At 50.2% G+C, this 16,990-nt stretch overlaps 3 protein-coding genes across 3 annotated transcripts; 1 reads left to right on the top strand and 2 right to left on the bottom strand.

The window, feature by feature from the left end:
- Window positions 1–6,849: 6,849 nt before the first annotated feature.
- On the bottom strand, window positions 6,850–8,692 carry LOC131210084 (26S proteasome non-ATPase regulatory subunit 5). Its single transcript, XM_058203280.1, has 4 exons — window positions 8,489–8,692; window positions 7,684–8,426; window positions 7,435–7,621; window positions 6,850–7,373 (listed from the first exon to the last, which is right to left on the bottom strand). Exons 1-4 carry the CDS (start codon window positions 8,662–8,664, stop codon window positions 7,010–7,012), a joined length of 1,470 nt encoding a protein of 489 aa, XP_058059263.1. The 5' UTR covers window positions 8,665–8,692; the 3' UTR covers window positions 6,850–7,009.
- A 410-nt stretch (window positions 8,693–9,102) lies between these two features.
- LOC131211955 (AP-3 complex subunit mu-1) lies at window positions 9,103–10,994 on the top strand. The gene is made up of 8 exons (XM_058205651.1): window positions 9,103–9,183; window positions 9,244–9,331; window positions 9,421–9,746; window positions 9,819–9,978; window positions 10,048–10,348; window positions 10,422–10,573; window positions 10,650–10,696; window positions 10,765–10,994. Exons 1-8 carry the CDS (start codon window positions 9,149–9,151, stop codon window positions 10,898–10,900), a joined length of 1,245 nt encoding a protein of 414 aa, XP_058061634.1. The 5' UTR covers window positions 9,103–9,148; the 3' UTR covers window positions 10,901–10,994.
- Window positions 10,995–11,403: 409 nt separating this feature from the next.
- On the bottom strand, window positions 11,404–11,942 carry LOC131207305 (paired mesoderm homeobox protein 2A-like). The gene is made up of 2 exons (XM_058199917.1): window positions 11,934–11,942; window positions 11,404–11,826 (listed from the first exon to the last, which is right to left on the bottom strand). The coding sequence occupies exons 1-2, from the start codon at window positions 11,940–11,942 to the stop codon at window positions 11,404–11,406; spliced, it is 432 nt and encodes a 143-aa protein (XP_058055900.1).
- Between the last annotated feature and the right edge of the window lie 5,048 nt (window positions 11,943–16,990).

Raw genomic sequence — 16,990 nt, 5'->3', positions numbered from 1 at the left:
GGATGATGAATTGAGCCCAGCGACTGCACCGACCATCAGCACTTCACTTTGCAAGGGCGAGCCGGAGAGTTGAAGAGAGTTGCAGCGGGGGTCCTCGCGCCCGATCAAACAACGACACAGCGACAACGACGGCGGCGATTGTCACCCATTTCTTTGCAGCTCGCGGCCACTCGCGAAAAACGAGAGTGAGATCGCGGAAGTCGATCGCGGGAAGCCTCTTCCTCTTTCACCAATAAGCACCACTGCACGGCGACGACGAAGAAAACAGAAAACCCGCGGAAATGGATTGAATGAGGAACCGAACCCGGGGCGGGAGGGGGCAGGAAAGGCGCTCGAGGCGTACGGGGCCGCGGAGGACAGGATAGGCAGCACAACCGGCACACAACCTGAACCTGCTCACCCGAACACTGCAACCAAACTGAACGCCGAGCGTACGGCGTGGGCCCCGCCAACCGCCACGCGATCACACTCGGCCCCAGCACGCAGCCCGTCCAGTACGCAGCCAGCCACCTGATCGACTGCTGTTGCTACTTTCGCTCGTTGCTGCGAGAGTAGCGCGGTCCAGCCGCTCGCTACAAACAGCTGACCCACGACCGTCTCTGAAGGAGCACGCCACGCTTCGCCGCAAACACAGCCTCTGCGCACCATTTCGTAATCCGCCGACCAGCGAGTCCTGCGCCGAGAAGATGCGGTAACGTGCTAGTAAAACGTGGCCCAAATAGACGCCACGTGCGTAATCGCGCTCTCTCTCTCTCGCGTAATTGCGTTCATTAAAGCGTGCGTCAAAAGATTTTCGAAAAGTTTGCTCGATTTACACACGGCTCGAACCTTACACAACTCCTGATCATCGTCGGGGAGTGCCGAGTTTGCGGGTGTCAGCACTTTGGCGAGAGAAAGCCGCGTCGTGAAGGTTACCGCTTCGAGCTTTGCGTCGAGTCAGCGAACAGACGGCCAGAACGCACGCTTTTCGGCCCCAAGTGAAGCCCCAACCCGTCACCAACACCGTTAGTTTGTTTCTGCGCTTTCCGCAGCGTAAGCACTAGACTTGCGGACTGTTTTCCTTTTCTTTAACCTTCACACTGCAACGCCCGGAGGGGCTCGGTTTGCGACATTGATCGAGCGGCTTGTATCAGGCACATAAATTAGGTTTTAGGCACCAGCCATTAGTAGCCCCAATGTGCCGCAATGGCACGTGGCCACCGTGACACAAATAATCGATAGCAATGGCGCCGCTGTCAGTACGCAGCCACTAGAGCCTGGAGTGTGCGCGCGCGCGCGAATTGCGATTTGCAACGCGTGCGCAGCAACGCAACGCAGCAAATTCGGCCGAGGATCGGGTGCCTCGCGTTTGCCCGAAACGGCCACACACCGTGCCGTTAGTGGCGCAAGGTTAAACCCTTGAAATTGCGAGCGCGCGCGCGGTCTGCACTGCAATCGCAGGAATGTACCAACACCTCTGCACCGACGGTCAGTACGATGCTCCGCGAATGCACCACATCCGCGTGTGCCTAATCGATCCGGAAACATGGGTACCGGAGCAGGCCACGGACTCACCGTAGACACATCCTTCAGTTCACGCCTACATTCAGGTCGCTAGCGAATCGAGATTCGATTTTTTGCGGTCACGATGGCCACGATCCTGAAGAACCACAGTGGGCGCTAGAATGTATTTTAAATCATGAACGAATTTTGAACTGTGATGCTAATTTGAATCAACTTTTTTGCGAATTAGTCTGAACCGGTTGCACGTTGAATCGGTCTTAACCGTTTAAGTAACGGGTCAGGTTTGAACAGCCATTCACAAGCTTCCCTTGACAGTACGTTGGTTGCTCGGCGGCAATCGAAGGAGGCCAGCGAACTTTTGCCGAACGAGATGAGAATGAGTCTTAAAGATGAGATGAGTCTTAAACAATATTAGATTATCTCTTCAACTCCATCGAAAGCTACCTCGAATCACTGTCACTAGTTTTTAAATAACATCATTCTATTTTAAAAAAAACACAACCTTCCATCCGTGTTGAAAACCGCATTGCATGAATCAGTCATACCTGAATACCGAATCAGCCACCAAAAAAGTGAAATTTTCCCCGAAAATAGGCCCCCTTTGTTCCATTGCGCTAAGAGGAGAGAAAACGGTACGGCGCACGGCGTTTTCTGCGTGATACGGCGGGCGGAGAAAACGGTCCTAAAACTTAAATTAAAACATCCGCCACGGTCGCCTGCCCGATATCGATGTCGACCGCACGCTTTTGCCCAGACGACCCAACTGGCCCCCCAGCACCCTGAACCGGAAAGCGTGATGTGCGCCGAAAAATAATAATAAATCCGCCTCGCCAACATCACATAACGCCCAGCCCCGTAACCACGGCGAGCGAGCGGATTAGCGGCCGTTGCATGTTTGCCTTAGCCACAGCCGCCGCCGCCGCATCAATCTCGAGACCCTTCCGGGTCTCTTATCTGCCGAGACCGAGACAGAGAGGGCTTTTGTCGAGAGCCCCGCCATCGCCGAAAACGGAAGTTACGGTCCCTAAACGTTTTGCGAAACCAGCGGAACGGTAACAAATGGGCGCCGCAACAATAATGAAACCTTCCGAAAGAAGCGGAAAAAGAAAAATAAATCTGCTGTGCCGTTGACCACACCACACGATCCATACGTAATCGCGTGAAAACTAAACAAATGATATCGATAGGACCAGCGCATAACCCTGCATAGCCACCCGGTACTGGCCGTCCGGCTGGGTGTACGAGCGAAACCGAAACTCCAGCCAGCAAGGAGCATCGCAGCATCGTGCATCAAGGGATTACGTTTCTTTGTTTTACTTTCTAAAAAACTCGTTTTTCTTCCTCTCATCCGTGACCGGTGGCCACGCTTACCAGACGGACAGACACACGACGGGCGTAATGTGTCCACTGCTCTACTTTTTTCTTTCGCACTTCACTAAATCAGCGTTACTATCCCCGGGTCGATCCTTCACAATCGGCCGATGATTGGCCTCCAAATGGAACGTCTATTTTTAAATTTTTTTTCACCTTTTGCACGAAAGATGTCACACGGTACGCTCCTCTTCTACATTGTACCATTTTATTGGCCCTTGATCAGCCCTTGACAGTAGGTTGTCCCCACAGAGTGTCACATAAAACAGGTGAAGCGATCGTTAACGGGCGATCGGCTCAAGGACCGCCAGCCGGGCCCCGGACCTAATCACCACCCGGCGCTTGATGTCATTGTGCAAATTTACTAGAAAAAAAGTCACCGTCCAGTCGAGTCGCCGAGAGCCTATGGGGGAGCTTTTCGCTGGCCTATCGACCTTTCCGTCGTCACGGCCGTCACGGTTGGAGCTGGGACGATTCGAATCCGAAGAAGTTTGTCTACGCAACGGCGGCCCATATGGATCGGAGCACCCAACGAGCGAGCGATCGAGGCGACCTTTTCTACTCTTCGCTGCCAACGGTTGAGATGGGAATAGCTGGGGATCTCCATTCGACCGGTCACCCCGGAAGGCCAACGAGCGCGAAACGAAGCGTCCTTGCCACACACGAAAACGGTGCCATCTGCGCGATTGCGTGCAGCCTGATAAGCTTAGCATTAAATCAACCACGGCGGCGGATTTCGTCGGCGGAGTTACCGGAGCGCATCAATCGGAGCATCGGAGCTGCCCGTATCCTCGAGACGCGTTTTCTAATGTGCACGCAGGGACCCATCCGATTGGGCTCCTTTTCAAGACCTTAACGGCTTTGTCTAAGTTTCGGACCCATGAAAGGTTTAGTTTATTTTTGCCTCTTCTCACGACACTGCCCAGAAAGACACGGATGTTTCCCCGATGTAAACACAATTAGGTGATGGAAGGTCAAAAATGTTACTATCAGAGTGTTAATGAGTGATTAACAGTGGATACAGAAAATGCCCAAAGCTGAGTTGTTAAAACAAAACAATCATCCATTAGACATGTTTAAAGTTTATGACGCACGGTGACCATTCATTTGAATCTTGTGCATCAGAGAAGATGCGTCCGAAACCGAACCGAAGGACGAATTTCCGGAGATACACTTTGCCGGTATTTCTTTTCAGTGCTTAAGCTGGCCAAATTGTAGGACGTGTTGAAGTCAAGATCGCGGCATTGTGCAACTCAATTTGGAGCGACACGCTCAAGCAAATTACTGATTTTACCGGAGGTTTCTGTTCTGCTTAATTTTGATCTTGAAAATAATTTTTGAGGCGAAAGCGTTCGCGACTACGCTAAAAGGTAAGCTAAACACTTAGATATCCTCTTCAAGGAACATTTTTCGAATGTTAGAAAACAAGTTCCATTATCGATAGTGTGTACTACGGTGATGAAGCTTATGACCTCCGATGAAAGCTTATAGGCAGGATTGGATCAATCTAAGTCTTTGACCTCAGAAAAGGCTACTACTTTGAACCCAATTGAAAACTATTGTTTATGGGTAATTATAATGTATAGTTTTCTGTAAAAATTTACGTAATTTTTTTACTCTCCAAAAAAAGTCTTAGAACTGTACCGTTTGTGACTATGCGAGGACTAATTCCACCCAAAGGCCGCCAGTATCGTCTGAGGTTCGATGAAAGAGGTTACACCTGCAGCATGAGTTTGCCGATTCTACAGCGACCACGTGATGCAACGGAAGGGATGCGGCGGCATCCTCCCATATACTTATGCCACGCTTGCATCACTCCGCCACACCACATCGTCGTGCAATCCATTCGTCGCCCATTGATCAACTCGATCGCCGCCGCGCCACTAGCAGATCCGTTACGATGCACACAACCCTCCCCCTTGAGACCCCAGTTTGTTCGCCAATTAGTGTCCCTTTTTCCGATCGCACTGCTAGATCGTGCCTTGGCGTGACGCTACATCAAATCCGCGAATGATTATGATGTATGACACTCTCCGGCCGCCTAATGACCGACCGACGACCGATCGCGTGGCACAACAAAACCGCTGTTCCAAAAAGGCGGCACACGCCAAGGCGTCTGACTCGGGCGAAACTTATTGGCGGAAACAAGCCGAAGCCAAGCTTTGGCCAAACAATTCTCAACGCCGGGAGAGCCGGTGCGCCTCGGCGCTAATGGACATGCGGCACTCGGTACGGGGGACTTTCGATACTCCTTTGCATCAATAAAAGCCTGACGGCGGCAAGTTCCTGCTTCGCTTGCGCTAACATTAATTAGGGCTGGCCGGGTGGCATTACTAGAAACTTGACCCACAGGCGCCTCGTGTCTGTAGAGCCCGGTGGTGTATGAAAAATAATTAATAGTTACACCCCGTTACATGGATCAGGAATGATCCAAGCGCGATCCGCACGCCTGCACGGACGTTGCGTTGGACGGAGCGTGTCGGGTTGTATCGGCTTTGGCACCCCCCGAGGAGGTTGTAATTGCGTAATAGAAATAAACACAACCAATCGTCGGGCCGCTCACTGGCTCTGTACGACGGAGCACAATGGCTGATGTTGCTTTCGAAACAATTGCCCAACCTAGAAGATTTGTCAGTCAGAGTTTCGTCCGGCGAATGCTCCGGCAGCCGCTGGTGCCATCGATCTTGTGTCCTCCACGTCCTGCTTCCTGGAGCGAGGAAAAAATTGCCTAACCGTTCTTAAACTGCCGCACTCGCCAGGGGACCCGGAAGAAGCAGCCGGATCATACACCACTTAATGACATCATTGCCCAACCTCTTACCTCTCACCAAGCGCCAGAACCAACATCGAGATGTCGCAGTATTTAAGAACCTGCCCCTGCCGAAGGTTTTTCGGGGAAGAAGATGCCTACGTTAGCTTGAGCGCACTTCAGGCTCGAGAGGCCATGGTTGGTGTCGCGCCACGGTGCCTTCGCGAAAACCACGCCACACGACGCTGATCGCGAGTGATTGATCGCAAGCATCAAAACCGGCTTCGTCACTTCGTTCTTCTGGTGCCCTTCCTGCCCGGGCCGTCCGATCCGTGGTAGGGGAGGGGGGATCACGTCAGGATAGGGTAGTAAGGTTGTCAACGGGCTGGGTAAATATCGGCCACAGCGCGCTCACGGGCCGAACACGCCTTCTCCCAACAGAGTGCGCGGCTTCGGTTGAGTTCACGTCGCCGTAGAGTTCCTCGTCCCATGACCGTGACCTCTCTCAAGTATGTGGCCACCCTAAGGCACGGCAGTACGAACCACTTCAGAACCGGGTTTTTGTCCTGCTCAAAGTAGGTGTCGCATAAGCGAAATGCACGATAGCAATCGATCACCACCACGGTGATACGGTACGATCCCCGCTCGGAGTGAGGAGAGAATCATGGCTCAATTAACAACCCTCCTCGAATTCGCTAATAAGTTGCAAGTAGCAAGCAGACACGAGCGCGATATTCCGGTCGGCAAAGACTTGCAACGTGCGGTCATCTGCGATCCTCGGATTTGTTTACAAGCGTTGGAGGATAAGATTGTTTTCAAACAGCCCCCAAGCACTAGTGTTACCCTTTTCGCGGACCTTTTGGCTGTTTTTCTTACGCACTACACCGCGCCAGGTTGCGGAACGGAATGGTAATCTTGTGGCGTCGTCGTTCTTTTTTTGCCCCATTTTCGAATTGGGTCCATTAGAGTCACTCTCGTTGGGAGGTTGTCGCTGCGTCATGATACCGTTACGAGAAGCGGCAACGGCCTCTGGTGAAAGTGTCCAACGTCCTTCATTCGTTGGTCACGATTTACTAATTATGAAATCCGTTGTCGAGTGTCGCTTTCACGAACTGTGACGAACCATGTTTGGTCACACGCCGTGTGCTGAACAGCCCCGCGAGGGGTTATAAAATTATAAACTAGATTTTGGAAACATTTCGATACTGTAGGCACTCACCGAACCGTTACTGCTCTGTGCCCTACTGGCAGGCGGCATTCTTTATTGATGAAGTGAAAATAAACACCCTTAAGTGTGACATCAGTCGTTTGAAAGCCATGTTGTTAGGAATACAAAAAATTGTGACACATTTCCCAGTCCGCAAGTCATCGTCCCCCTTCCCCCTCTTACTGGCCGCCTTCGATGACCACCTCCACGTTTGCCTTACGATAAAACGCTCCCTCCGACACGTACTGTTGCAGCGTTTCGCACACGAACCCGTCCATCACCGGCGAAGCAGACAGCTTCTTTATCACATCATACTTGTACTGCGTCACAGCCACGTCGACGTCCAGCACGCGGTTCAGCAGCATCTCACCGAAACAGGCTGTGTTCTGGAAAAACATTTGACCCCAGCGATAGTCGACGATGGCCGACAGCAGCTTCAGCGCCGCCATCTTAATGTCCGGGAATGGCACTTTAAACAGTGTCTGCACCATCTCTAGATCCTCGCGCCCGGTCATGGTTTCGTACCACTTCTGGGCGATGCTTCTGTGTCCAGGAAAGAAAGCGCGTCAGAATACGAATGCAATTCGCATAGCACCGCACTTACGAGATCCTGTTGTCGATTGGCTCATCTTCGGCCGCCATCAAGTTGATCAGGCTCTCGATGAAGCGCACCTTAAATGCTTCCGTCGCGGACTGCATCATGTTTTGCATTTCCTTCAGAATTTTGTCCATTTTGTCCTTCCGCTTTTCGCTGAGAAAAATCTTGCCTTCATTCTTAAACCCAACGATGCCTGCGGACAAATACAGAGTTTAAGTAAGACACTCCCTCTGGCAGGAGTCGTGCGGCACATACCGAGCGACTCGTAGGCAATCACCATCAGCATCGGATCGCCGGTGAATGCCTTGTCGAAGATGAAATCAATCGCTTCCGGGTACCGCGCCAGGAAGATGGTCGGCTGCACGGACGCGGCATTGGCGTAGAACTTCAGGGCGTTCGGTAGCACGAACCGCACGTACGGGTTCACGGCGATGCTCACGAAACTGGTGTACACTTTGCGGAACAGATCGGCCGCTTCGACGTATGCGAAGCCCTCCTTGGTGGTCAGCAAACGGGTGGTGATTTGCAGCACGTTCGTCTGTAGCAACACATCGTCTTTGGCCAAATCATCGAACGCCCGCTGCAGGATACGATCGGCCGCCCCCAGCAGTCCCGGGTACTGCTCGAGAATGGTGCACACAATCTCGTACACCCGGCAGCGGATCGTTTCGTCACACTCGAGCGCGGCGTGCAGATTGCTCTGCACACCGGCCTCGGTAAAGACGGGCGGCAGCGTTTGAATCAGAATCTTCATCAGCGTGTCCACGATGACCTCTTTCATCGGCAGGCAGTGCACGATCAGGAGCTGGACGTTGTTTTGTGTCACTGGCAGCGATGCATTTGCCAGCACGGCGGCGCCACGCAACCCGAACTGTTTCACTTTGTTCTTCGGGTGGGTCAGGCAGCGCTCGATGAACTGAGCGATCACGATCGAACCTCGCGGGTAAAACTCGAGCCCTTTGTCGTAGATTATGCGCGAGGCGGTGATGAATTGGTCACTGAAAAGGCAACACAATCCGTCAACCACGCACCGATGTGCCGCATTTGGCCGCAAATTTACCTGCTGGCGTCCGAAAGGAACTGAAACAGACTGTCCGTTCGCAGCATTACTTCGTACATTTCCTGATCGACATCGTCCAGCTTGCTCTCAAGCAAATCCAGGCTGTTGGTGCGCATCTCCTTAATCACCAGACAGCGCATCAACCGTTCTAGCTGCGACACGTCCATTATTAACATCGGAAGGGTGTCCGGCCACTTTAACGCACAATGCTCCCGCAGAAAGCCGCTGTTTGCCACCACGAAACAAACTTTCCGTTCTCGAGTGTCATTGTTGTTGACATTCCGATGCGTCCAGGGCTGCTTCGGTGCGTCCGAACGGTACAGGTGCCACCACATTCCAAGGGTATGCTTGTAATCTTTCCTTGCCAACAGGGGGCTGTTAATTTACCCGCCGGTAATTGTTGCATAATTTACTCCTACAATCAATAAATAATATCTAGCAGCAGTGATCAATAAATAATGCATAATTGTGATTTTCTTTCATTTCAAAAACATTCAGCATCACCGTTGAACCCGCCACCATAAACGTCCCACCAGCCGGTTTTGACATTTGTTGTCGAATTGTTGATGCCTCGAAATATTTCGCTAAACATATGATTGCACTTGTTTGTGCACCCAGATTTGTTAACATATTGGAGGATCATCGCACACCGGGAGGATAATGATTCACAGTTTGTTTATCGTTAACAGCAGCGGGTAGGTAGAGAGACGGCTGAAGGTAACACACAATTTTGCCAACTCCACTCTCTGTTCCAGCGATGTATTTCTCGAAAAACACTGGCGCAGTGTAGTGTCACGGACTTGCGTGTCATACTTTCTCGACGTGCACCGAGTGTCGGCCAACGTAAGTGTAATCGGGGGCGCAGGGGAAAATCGCCGCCATCACACACCCTGCTGCTACTATCTAAATCCCACCTTTCCCACCCAATCCAGAATGTGCCGCCAGTCCTTTCGACGCCCCATCACTATCTTGTGTCTATCCAGCGCAATGGAATCTCGCTCGTGGCCGCCTGCAAGCAGGAGTTTCCGCCGCTGTTCGTGATCGAGTTTCTGCACCGCGTGGTAGACACATTCGAGGATTACTTTACGGAGTGTAACGAAAACGTGATCAAGGAGAACTATGTAATTGTGTACGAGTTGCTCGACGAAATGCTGGACAACGGCTTTCCACTGGCAACCGAGTGTAACGTCTTGAAGGAATTGATCAAACCGCCCAACATACTCCGCACGATCGCCAATTCTGTGACCGGGAAGTCCAAGTAAGTTCACACCGGGCGCCGTCGCCGTCCAGAAGCGTGCCCTCACCCCTAATCACAGACTCAACCCCTCAGTATTAGCGGCACACTGCCCTCGGGTCAGTTATCGGCCATCCCGTGGCGTCGAACGGGCGTCAAGTACACCAACAACGAGGCCTACTTTGATGTGGTCGAGGAAGTGGACGCTATCATCGACAAAAATGGGCAGACGATTTTTGCCGAAATTCAAGGATACGTAAGATAATGCGATGCGATCCCTACAGGTCTTTTTGTTTTCCTAAACGCTCCGTTCTTACCTCAACAGATCGATTGCTGTATTAAGCTGAGCGGCATGCCGGATTTGTCGCTGTCGTTCATGAACCCGCGTCTGTTCGACGACGTGTCCTTCCATCCGTGTGTGCGCTTCAAACGCTGGGAATCGGAACGGATCCTCTCGTTTATTCCCCCGGATGGCAACTTCCGGCTAATGTCGTACCACGTTGGCTCGCAAAATATCGTCGCCATTCCGATCTACGTTCGTCACAATCTGGTGCTAAAATCGGGCGAACAGTCCCGGCTGGATATTACGGTTGGACCGAAAACGACCATGGGACGAACACTGGAAGGTAAACCGGGAATTAAGTTGCAATTGGTTCCAACGTCAAGGTAACTAATGAGCCAAAATTGATCGTTGCACAGCGGTAAAACTGGACATCTGTATGCCAAAGGCGGTCACAAACTGTTCGCTGGTAGTAAACCAAGGCAAGTACACGTACGATACCGTCAACAAGGTGCTTCACTGGGACATTGGACGGATTGACGCCACCAAGCTGCCCAACATTCGCGGAACGGTAAGCAGACCGCGACCGACGTCGGTCGATTCCCTAATACACTTTTGTCCCTAACTTTCGCGTTACACTCCGGCAGGTTTCCGTGGCTTCCACTAACTCAACGCTTGAAACCACAATCGATAGGTAGGCGTCAGATAGCTTCGAAATTAACAGCTTAAACACTAATAGTAATCACTTCCGGTACTCCACAGAGTGCACTTTACAATCTCACAGATGGCCGTATCGGGGCTGAAAGTGAACCGGCTCGACATGTACGGCGAAAAGTACAAACCGTTCAAGGGCGTAAAGTACGTCACGAAGGCTGGCAAGTTCCAGATCCGCATGTGAACCCGCCGCCTTCGCCGCCACCGGGCGATTCGGAACGCAAACCCATTTATTACGAACAAATCCCTAATAATTGTAAACTTAAAGTAACCAATAAATCTATTTGTTATCAAAAAGGATCCCTCCCCTCAATTCAACGTCTTGCGTGTGGTATTTTTCCTTGTTTTATTACTTTTCAGTGATTAAATTCATCTTTCCAGACCCCAACACTTGGTGCAGTGGTTGGTAACACATTTCACAATGACAAAATATGATCATAGAACAAACCAAGATAATGTGCCATGGCATTCCTTCACTTAAAAGACGGACCCGAAGCCAAAACGGTCGACGAACAAAAATTGAATTTACGGCGTGGTGCTTCCCTTTTCAAGAAGATTACAAACGGAACAGCGCGTTACCGACGCAAAAGTGAATTTCAAACCTCAGTTTAAGCGAGGCTCAGCTGATCTCGTAAACCGAAAAGAATCCGCCTCAAGGAATGCGGGGGCAAAGCAAAATTGAGGACGTTATGTTTGCAGATTGTTAAGATACTTCAGATTCGGGAACGGGTACGATTGACCGGCGGCGTACATGGAGTCTTCCGGTTGCTTGGATGGGTGGTGGTAGGCGGAGTAAAATTGTCCACTCCTTGGCGTCATGTGCTGCGGATGATGGTGCAGATGGTGGTGGTGATGGTGTGGTATAGGCGAAAACATGGAGGTCAGTGTCGAGAAGGACAGTGAATACGGTGGCGGTGGTGCACCTGTTGCATCCGATTTGTCCCCCCCAAACCCGCAACCAGCACTCGACGACGGCGGTGGGCCCACGACGAGGGTTGAAGGATACAGATGATCTTCCGGTTTGCCGGCGCTGCCGCCGCCGCCGCCGCTGCCACACGTTGCACTGCGCTCATTCCGACGGAACTTGGCCCGACGGTTCTGGAACCAAACCTAGACACACGCGGCGACACGGTGAGGAAAAAGATTAAATGATTTTTCATCCAAACAATGCATTTCCAGTAGCTGCCATTGTGTCCAAACCTGTACCCTTGCCTCACTAAGGCCATTCTTGGTCGCCAGCTCCTCGCGGACGAATGCGTCGGGGTAGTGTGTCTTTTCGAAGATTTTTTCCAGCGCCAAAATTTGCTGCGAAGTGAACGATGTTCGCGTTCGTCTCTGTTTCTTCGGCAAGGTCAGGCTATTTTCCTCCGTTTTTCCACGCTTTTCATCTATGACCAACTCGCTGGCGGAGTCTGTGGATTCAACCAGAAAGGAACACGCTTTAAATCATTTTATTAAATCGCAAGGAGAGCACTCTTCCGATCGATCAGTGGCATCCACACCACATTACAGTTTGATCTCCAATGCAGAAGGCATCAGTTTGTATCCATTTTTTTATTTGCTTGCTAAATGAAATTTGTGAACCACAAATTAGCCCGATCCAATTCCCCGACCGACCGATATTAAATTAAATTATAATTAAAAAATTAAATCACATGTTCCACTGTAATCTAATAAAGGCTCCTCACAGCACGTTAAATTAAGATGTCAAACCCGATCGCGTCAAGCCGCTACTCTGTGTGCGCGCGCCCGATCTGGCCCCCGGCCCGCCCATTTACGCGATCCAGAACATTAACGACCCAATTAATGTAATGTGCCAGAAACACACAATTAAATCCTACACACCACTTTGCGCGCCACGGCACACGTACGTTCCCAGACGCGGATCACGAGGACTGGTGTGCACGGACACCAGGAGGAAAAGCGCTTAATTTAAGCTACACAACTTAATCCAGAGTGAGCCGCAGCGCAGCACCGGTATGTGTTCCTGTGCGTGGTGGCGCGCTCATAAGTGTTGAGAGGGCATTAAAAAGGATCATGATGGTTCGAAAGGCGGCTCAAAAAGGGCACCCCGGATAAACAAACACACAGCTGTGATTATAACCCTTGTGGCCCACCTCGCGACGAGGCAGCCACGCCGCCGGTGGTGATTCATGATTTGTTCACACTCCCTTGTTTTTATGATTGACCCTCCTCTGCACGGCCGATTATGGAACCAAATCTCATTGACACCATCAGGGGCACCACACACACCATAAATGCATAATTTATTTGAATGCCGGGACCGTTTTGTTCGTTGTTCCTTCTCTCGCCTTATGTTCCGCCTCTCTCGGTTCTCGGATGATTTACGGGATGATCGCGGTTACGGTTAGTTAGAAGCACACGCGATCCTAATTAGAATAGGAACGTGGTGCGCGAGCGAACTCACGCTGGAAAACTAAATTTAGCGAAAAGTGACACAATAATAAACGCATCCTTCCTTTCCTTTTGATGCACTTTTAATGTGCTGCATTTCATTTCAATTGATCGAACCCCCCCGTTCGCGATGTTTCTACTTCCGTAATGAAGATCAAATCCAAGCTGGGCGATCGTCGCACATGGACACCTGTCTTAATAGAAGAGATCATTCGACACCACGGGCCTTGCCCAAGGGAAACGTTTTTGGGAGACTTTTTTTGCTCGATCCATTTTTAACCCGTCCTTTGCCTGGAGCTCTTCCCCTTCAGCGCACAACAACCCGAACACGGGTGACAAAAATTTGGAAAAAAATCCAAAGAATTCCCCAATTAAATTATTACCCTGCTGGAGTTTTCCTCTCTGCATCTTTGCTCTCGCCGTGTAGGCCGATCTGCAGCACCCGGCGATTCCCTGTGCAAGAAAACGCAACCGCACCCGACCAAACCTTCGGAACATGTGTGGCGACAGAGGAAGGAATTGAGTGACGGACGGACTCTGACTGACTGGAGCGGAAGCAGTTGGAAAGCGATACACAAGAGTTGATCCCAACAAATCAGATCATTTTACAACTCACTAAACCGTGAACCACGGCGGCGACATCGGACGCGACCACCACGCGGCGCGCACTCCTAATGTTGGTCTTTGTTTCCCAACTATTCGCCGCCCGCCGGCATCATCCGCTTACCCCGTGGTATATTAAGTACTGCCATTGCCAGCGTCCCCCGGCCGTAAGTCAAGCCGCGGGCGGGTGGCGGAACGCCGCGATAAAGGGTTGCGCCTGAGACACTTGTCTCCGCGAGAGGACGACGCGATCTTTTTCACCGCCGCGTGCGGCCGGCATCGTGCTCTGTGTGCACGCGGATCGTTCGTTATTTTGCGGTTCGCTTCAAACGGTTTCCTCCAGCGAAAAAGAAAAAAAGGACAACGGTTCACATCACAAGCGAGCGCCACATATGGAGAAGTAAGTTACGACCACGCCGACCGACCTGAAGCCTCGCGCTGAAGGGTGATGAATGCGAAAAATGTACGCCTCGTGAAGGAAAACGCGCAGTGTATGTGTGCAAATCAGTTCAACGAAGCGGCACGCAGAAGACGTGGTCACCACAATGTGCACCGTTCGCAGTTGCAGTTGCACATTTTTCACGGAAAGCCATGAATGCCAGCGCCGCTTCTCATTCCGCAGAAAAATTACTTCGGCCTGTCAATCATACAACGAAACGACGATGAAAGCAATCCATTTCAGCAGCGTTTATGAAAAGAATGCAGCACCTCTCACCAAACTGCACCGTGCATTAATCTCCCTCTCTTTGGCGGGTGGTTGGTTGGTCGCGTAACTGAAGCGGTTCGAATCAGCATCCAGGATCAGGATTATAGGAATGAACCAAGCTTTATGGTAGGATAGGTTAGAACAATAGAATTTAAAACTAAAAAGATCAACCTGAACCGTTTCTTCATTTACTCTAATATAAATACCACAGTGTGACTAAGACGTTTAAACCACCCAAATGAGGGTTCGAAGAAATATAGAAAAAATGATTCTAAATTCCAAGTAAATATTCAAAATAGGCTGAAACTAAAAATATTTATACTTTGTAGGAGTAACATAAAAAGGGCCCAAACCGTTACCCTTCCGTTGCCTTGTTGACATAATTTCCATGTCCCTCTTGCTGCGTCAATTTTTCTTCGGTAACCGATGCACTTCCTGCATCAACCAAAAAATCGAAAAGGCACTTCCACAACGCAGAGCATTTTCAAATGGTGCATTCCCACCAGCGGAGCGAACATCAGCATGAAATGCGACAAATTAACGAACAACTATTTCCCTGTCAAGCGGAAATGTTCATCGAGAATCGCTGGTGCCACACAGATCTTTCGTCCTCAGGATGCAGCAGCACACGCATGTCTAGTTGACGCGACACGTGCGCTCGTTGAGGATCGGGAGAGCAAGCGAAATCCGGTGGAATGCAATACTGGTGGCCTCCTTCTTGTAGGCTGCAGTTTATTATGGATCACGCAGCATTCCTTAGTAATAATGTTATTGCTGTTTTTAAATTCCGAACTGAATTTAACCCACACCGGTATCCTATAGATACTGCTTTATGAACTAGCTCTGCTCACACTTTAGAAACATGTTTACATGTTGAAAGTGTTTAAGATTAAACAGCACAGGACTCACAAAATTATTGATGTTTACGTCTTCTTCTACGTTGGTAATTTGTCCAAGCATCAACATTTGTCAACATCCCACACGCTTCCTGAAGATAGACGTATTTAATTCATACATTATACAGAAAGATTTATACTGAACATCTATTACGAAGTTTTCTAAAATAAAACATATTTGCGTGCTATCGGACGATGTATTAGATATGCGGGAATGATGTTTTTTTTATTCGTATCGGGGCCCATTACTACTCCTGGCCGAGGCACAACACGGGAGGACGTGCAACATTCAGCAGCCCGTAACCGAGAAGAGCACGACGAATCACGTTGATCACGACGATGATGAAGGTGATGTTGAGAGCGTGTCACTGTGCATCCGCATATCCGCGGACGGGATGCCAGCGTACCGTGCGCGACAACAAACGGACACGACGACGGGGCGAGGTTATAATATTATGGTCGGATTATTTTTGGAACAATCAATCCCAATTACGACGGAAGCCTGTTGAAATGCGCTCATCTGCTTCTGGCCCTGTGTACCCCTCCGATTCCACTACACCTTTTTCCGTGAGGCGCGAGACGCATAAAACCGCGGGACCATGTGACACACCGAGACTCTGGGACACTCGTCTAGCCGAGCGCGCGTGGAAGAAATTATCGGTTCATATCCATTTCAAAGGAAAACCTAAATTTTCTCCTCTCTCTAGCGCGACTGTGTCGAGAGAAAAAAAACGTTAAAGGGTAAACTTAAACGCCGGGCTGATCGAGAGGATCGAGCGATCGTACACCCAAAACACGTCAGCAGCTGAGCGATGTGATACTAAAAACGACGATGCAATAAATAAATTAAACCTTGAAGTCAAAAAACTCCCTGCACAACCTCTATCCCCGGGGTTGGGTTTGCGTAAAATTTTCAAAAACTGCTGCACCGCTTCTATGTTGACCCGAAAGCGGATGAGTGTAAAGAAAAGTGAAGGAAAGCGGAAAAACCTGGCGCTCGAACTGAGGTTGGGCCTTCCTGTATGCGCATCGCTAGATAGGGCATAGGGAAGGGACACGCTCGCACGGAGGTTGTCGTTTGAAAATCGTTTGAAATTTAATAATGGGCCCAACACGACGGAGTCCACGAGGAGGCCCCTTTGGTCGGAGAATCACTTCTTGGAAAATGTAGTAAATGAGTTTTCAAATTAATACACACGTTTGCTTCCTGAAACGGTTCACGATGGTGGTTGATTGCTGAAAAGGGCGTCGGATGGTTATGAAAGGTGGTGTTACGCGGTGCTCCAGGAGAACGTACCACCTACGCGGAGCCCTATTTAACGGGCACATTTGGTACCGCTATTGGTTTCGGGAACTTGCATTTCCCGCGAGTGATCATAAACGCTACACAGCAATGTAGGTGATCGTAATTTTGGCCCAGTGCCAAGCCTAACGGGTCATAGACCAGACTAGGGCTAGGCAAACGTTAGTTACAAGATACAAAAAGATACACTTCTCGATGGCCAATTCTTCCAGGAACACTGGGGCTTGAGGTTTAAAGTCCACAAGAAGCATTCTTTGGAGATGTATACGCTACAGAAAAACGAGTTCCAATAAATATTGTACAGACTTGTTAACATTCTTCCTTTTTTCGGTCGTCTTGCAACCGTTGATG

The sequence above is a fragment of the Anopheles bellator genome, chromosome 2 (assembly GCF_943735745.2).
Source record: "Anopheles bellator chromosome 2, idAnoBellAS_SP24_06.2, whole genome shotgun sequence".
Taxonomy (NCBI): Eukaryota; Metazoa; Arthropoda; class Insecta; order Diptera; family Culicidae; genus Anopheles; species Anopheles bellator.
Note: the sequence above shows the minus strand (reverse complement) of the source record. Positions and strands in the feature narration are given on the sequence as shown.

What these genes read in the sequence shown, in the direction of transcription:
- LOC131210084 (XM_058203280.1), bottom strand. Translation starts at nt 8,664, where the DNA reads ATGTTAATAATGGACGTGTCGCAGCTAGAACGGTTGATGCGCTGTCTG. An exon ending in GATTGCCTACGAGTCGCTCG is followed by an intron (nt 7,622 to 7,683) that starts GTATGTGCCGCA and finishes ATTTGTCCGCAG; the next exon opens with GCATCGTTGGGTTTAAGAAT. An exon ending in CCAATCGACAACAGGATCTC is followed by an intron (nt 7,374 to 7,434) that starts GTAAGTGCGGTG and finishes TCCTGGACACAG; the next exon opens with AAGCATCGCCCAGAAGTGGT.
- LOC131211955 (XM_058205651.1), top strand. Translation starts at nt 9,149, where the DNA reads ATGATTCACAGTTTGTTTATCGTTAACAGCAGCGG. An exon ending in TTGCCGAAATTCAAGGATAC is followed by an intron (nt 9,979 to 10,047) that starts GTAAGATAATGC and finishes TTACCTCAACAG; the next exon opens with ATCGATTGCTGTATTAAGCT. An exon ending in CTTGAAACCACAATCGATAG is followed by an intron (nt 10,697 to 10,764) that starts GTAGGCGTCAGA and finishes GGTACTCCACAG; the next exon opens with AGTGCACTTTACAATCTCAC.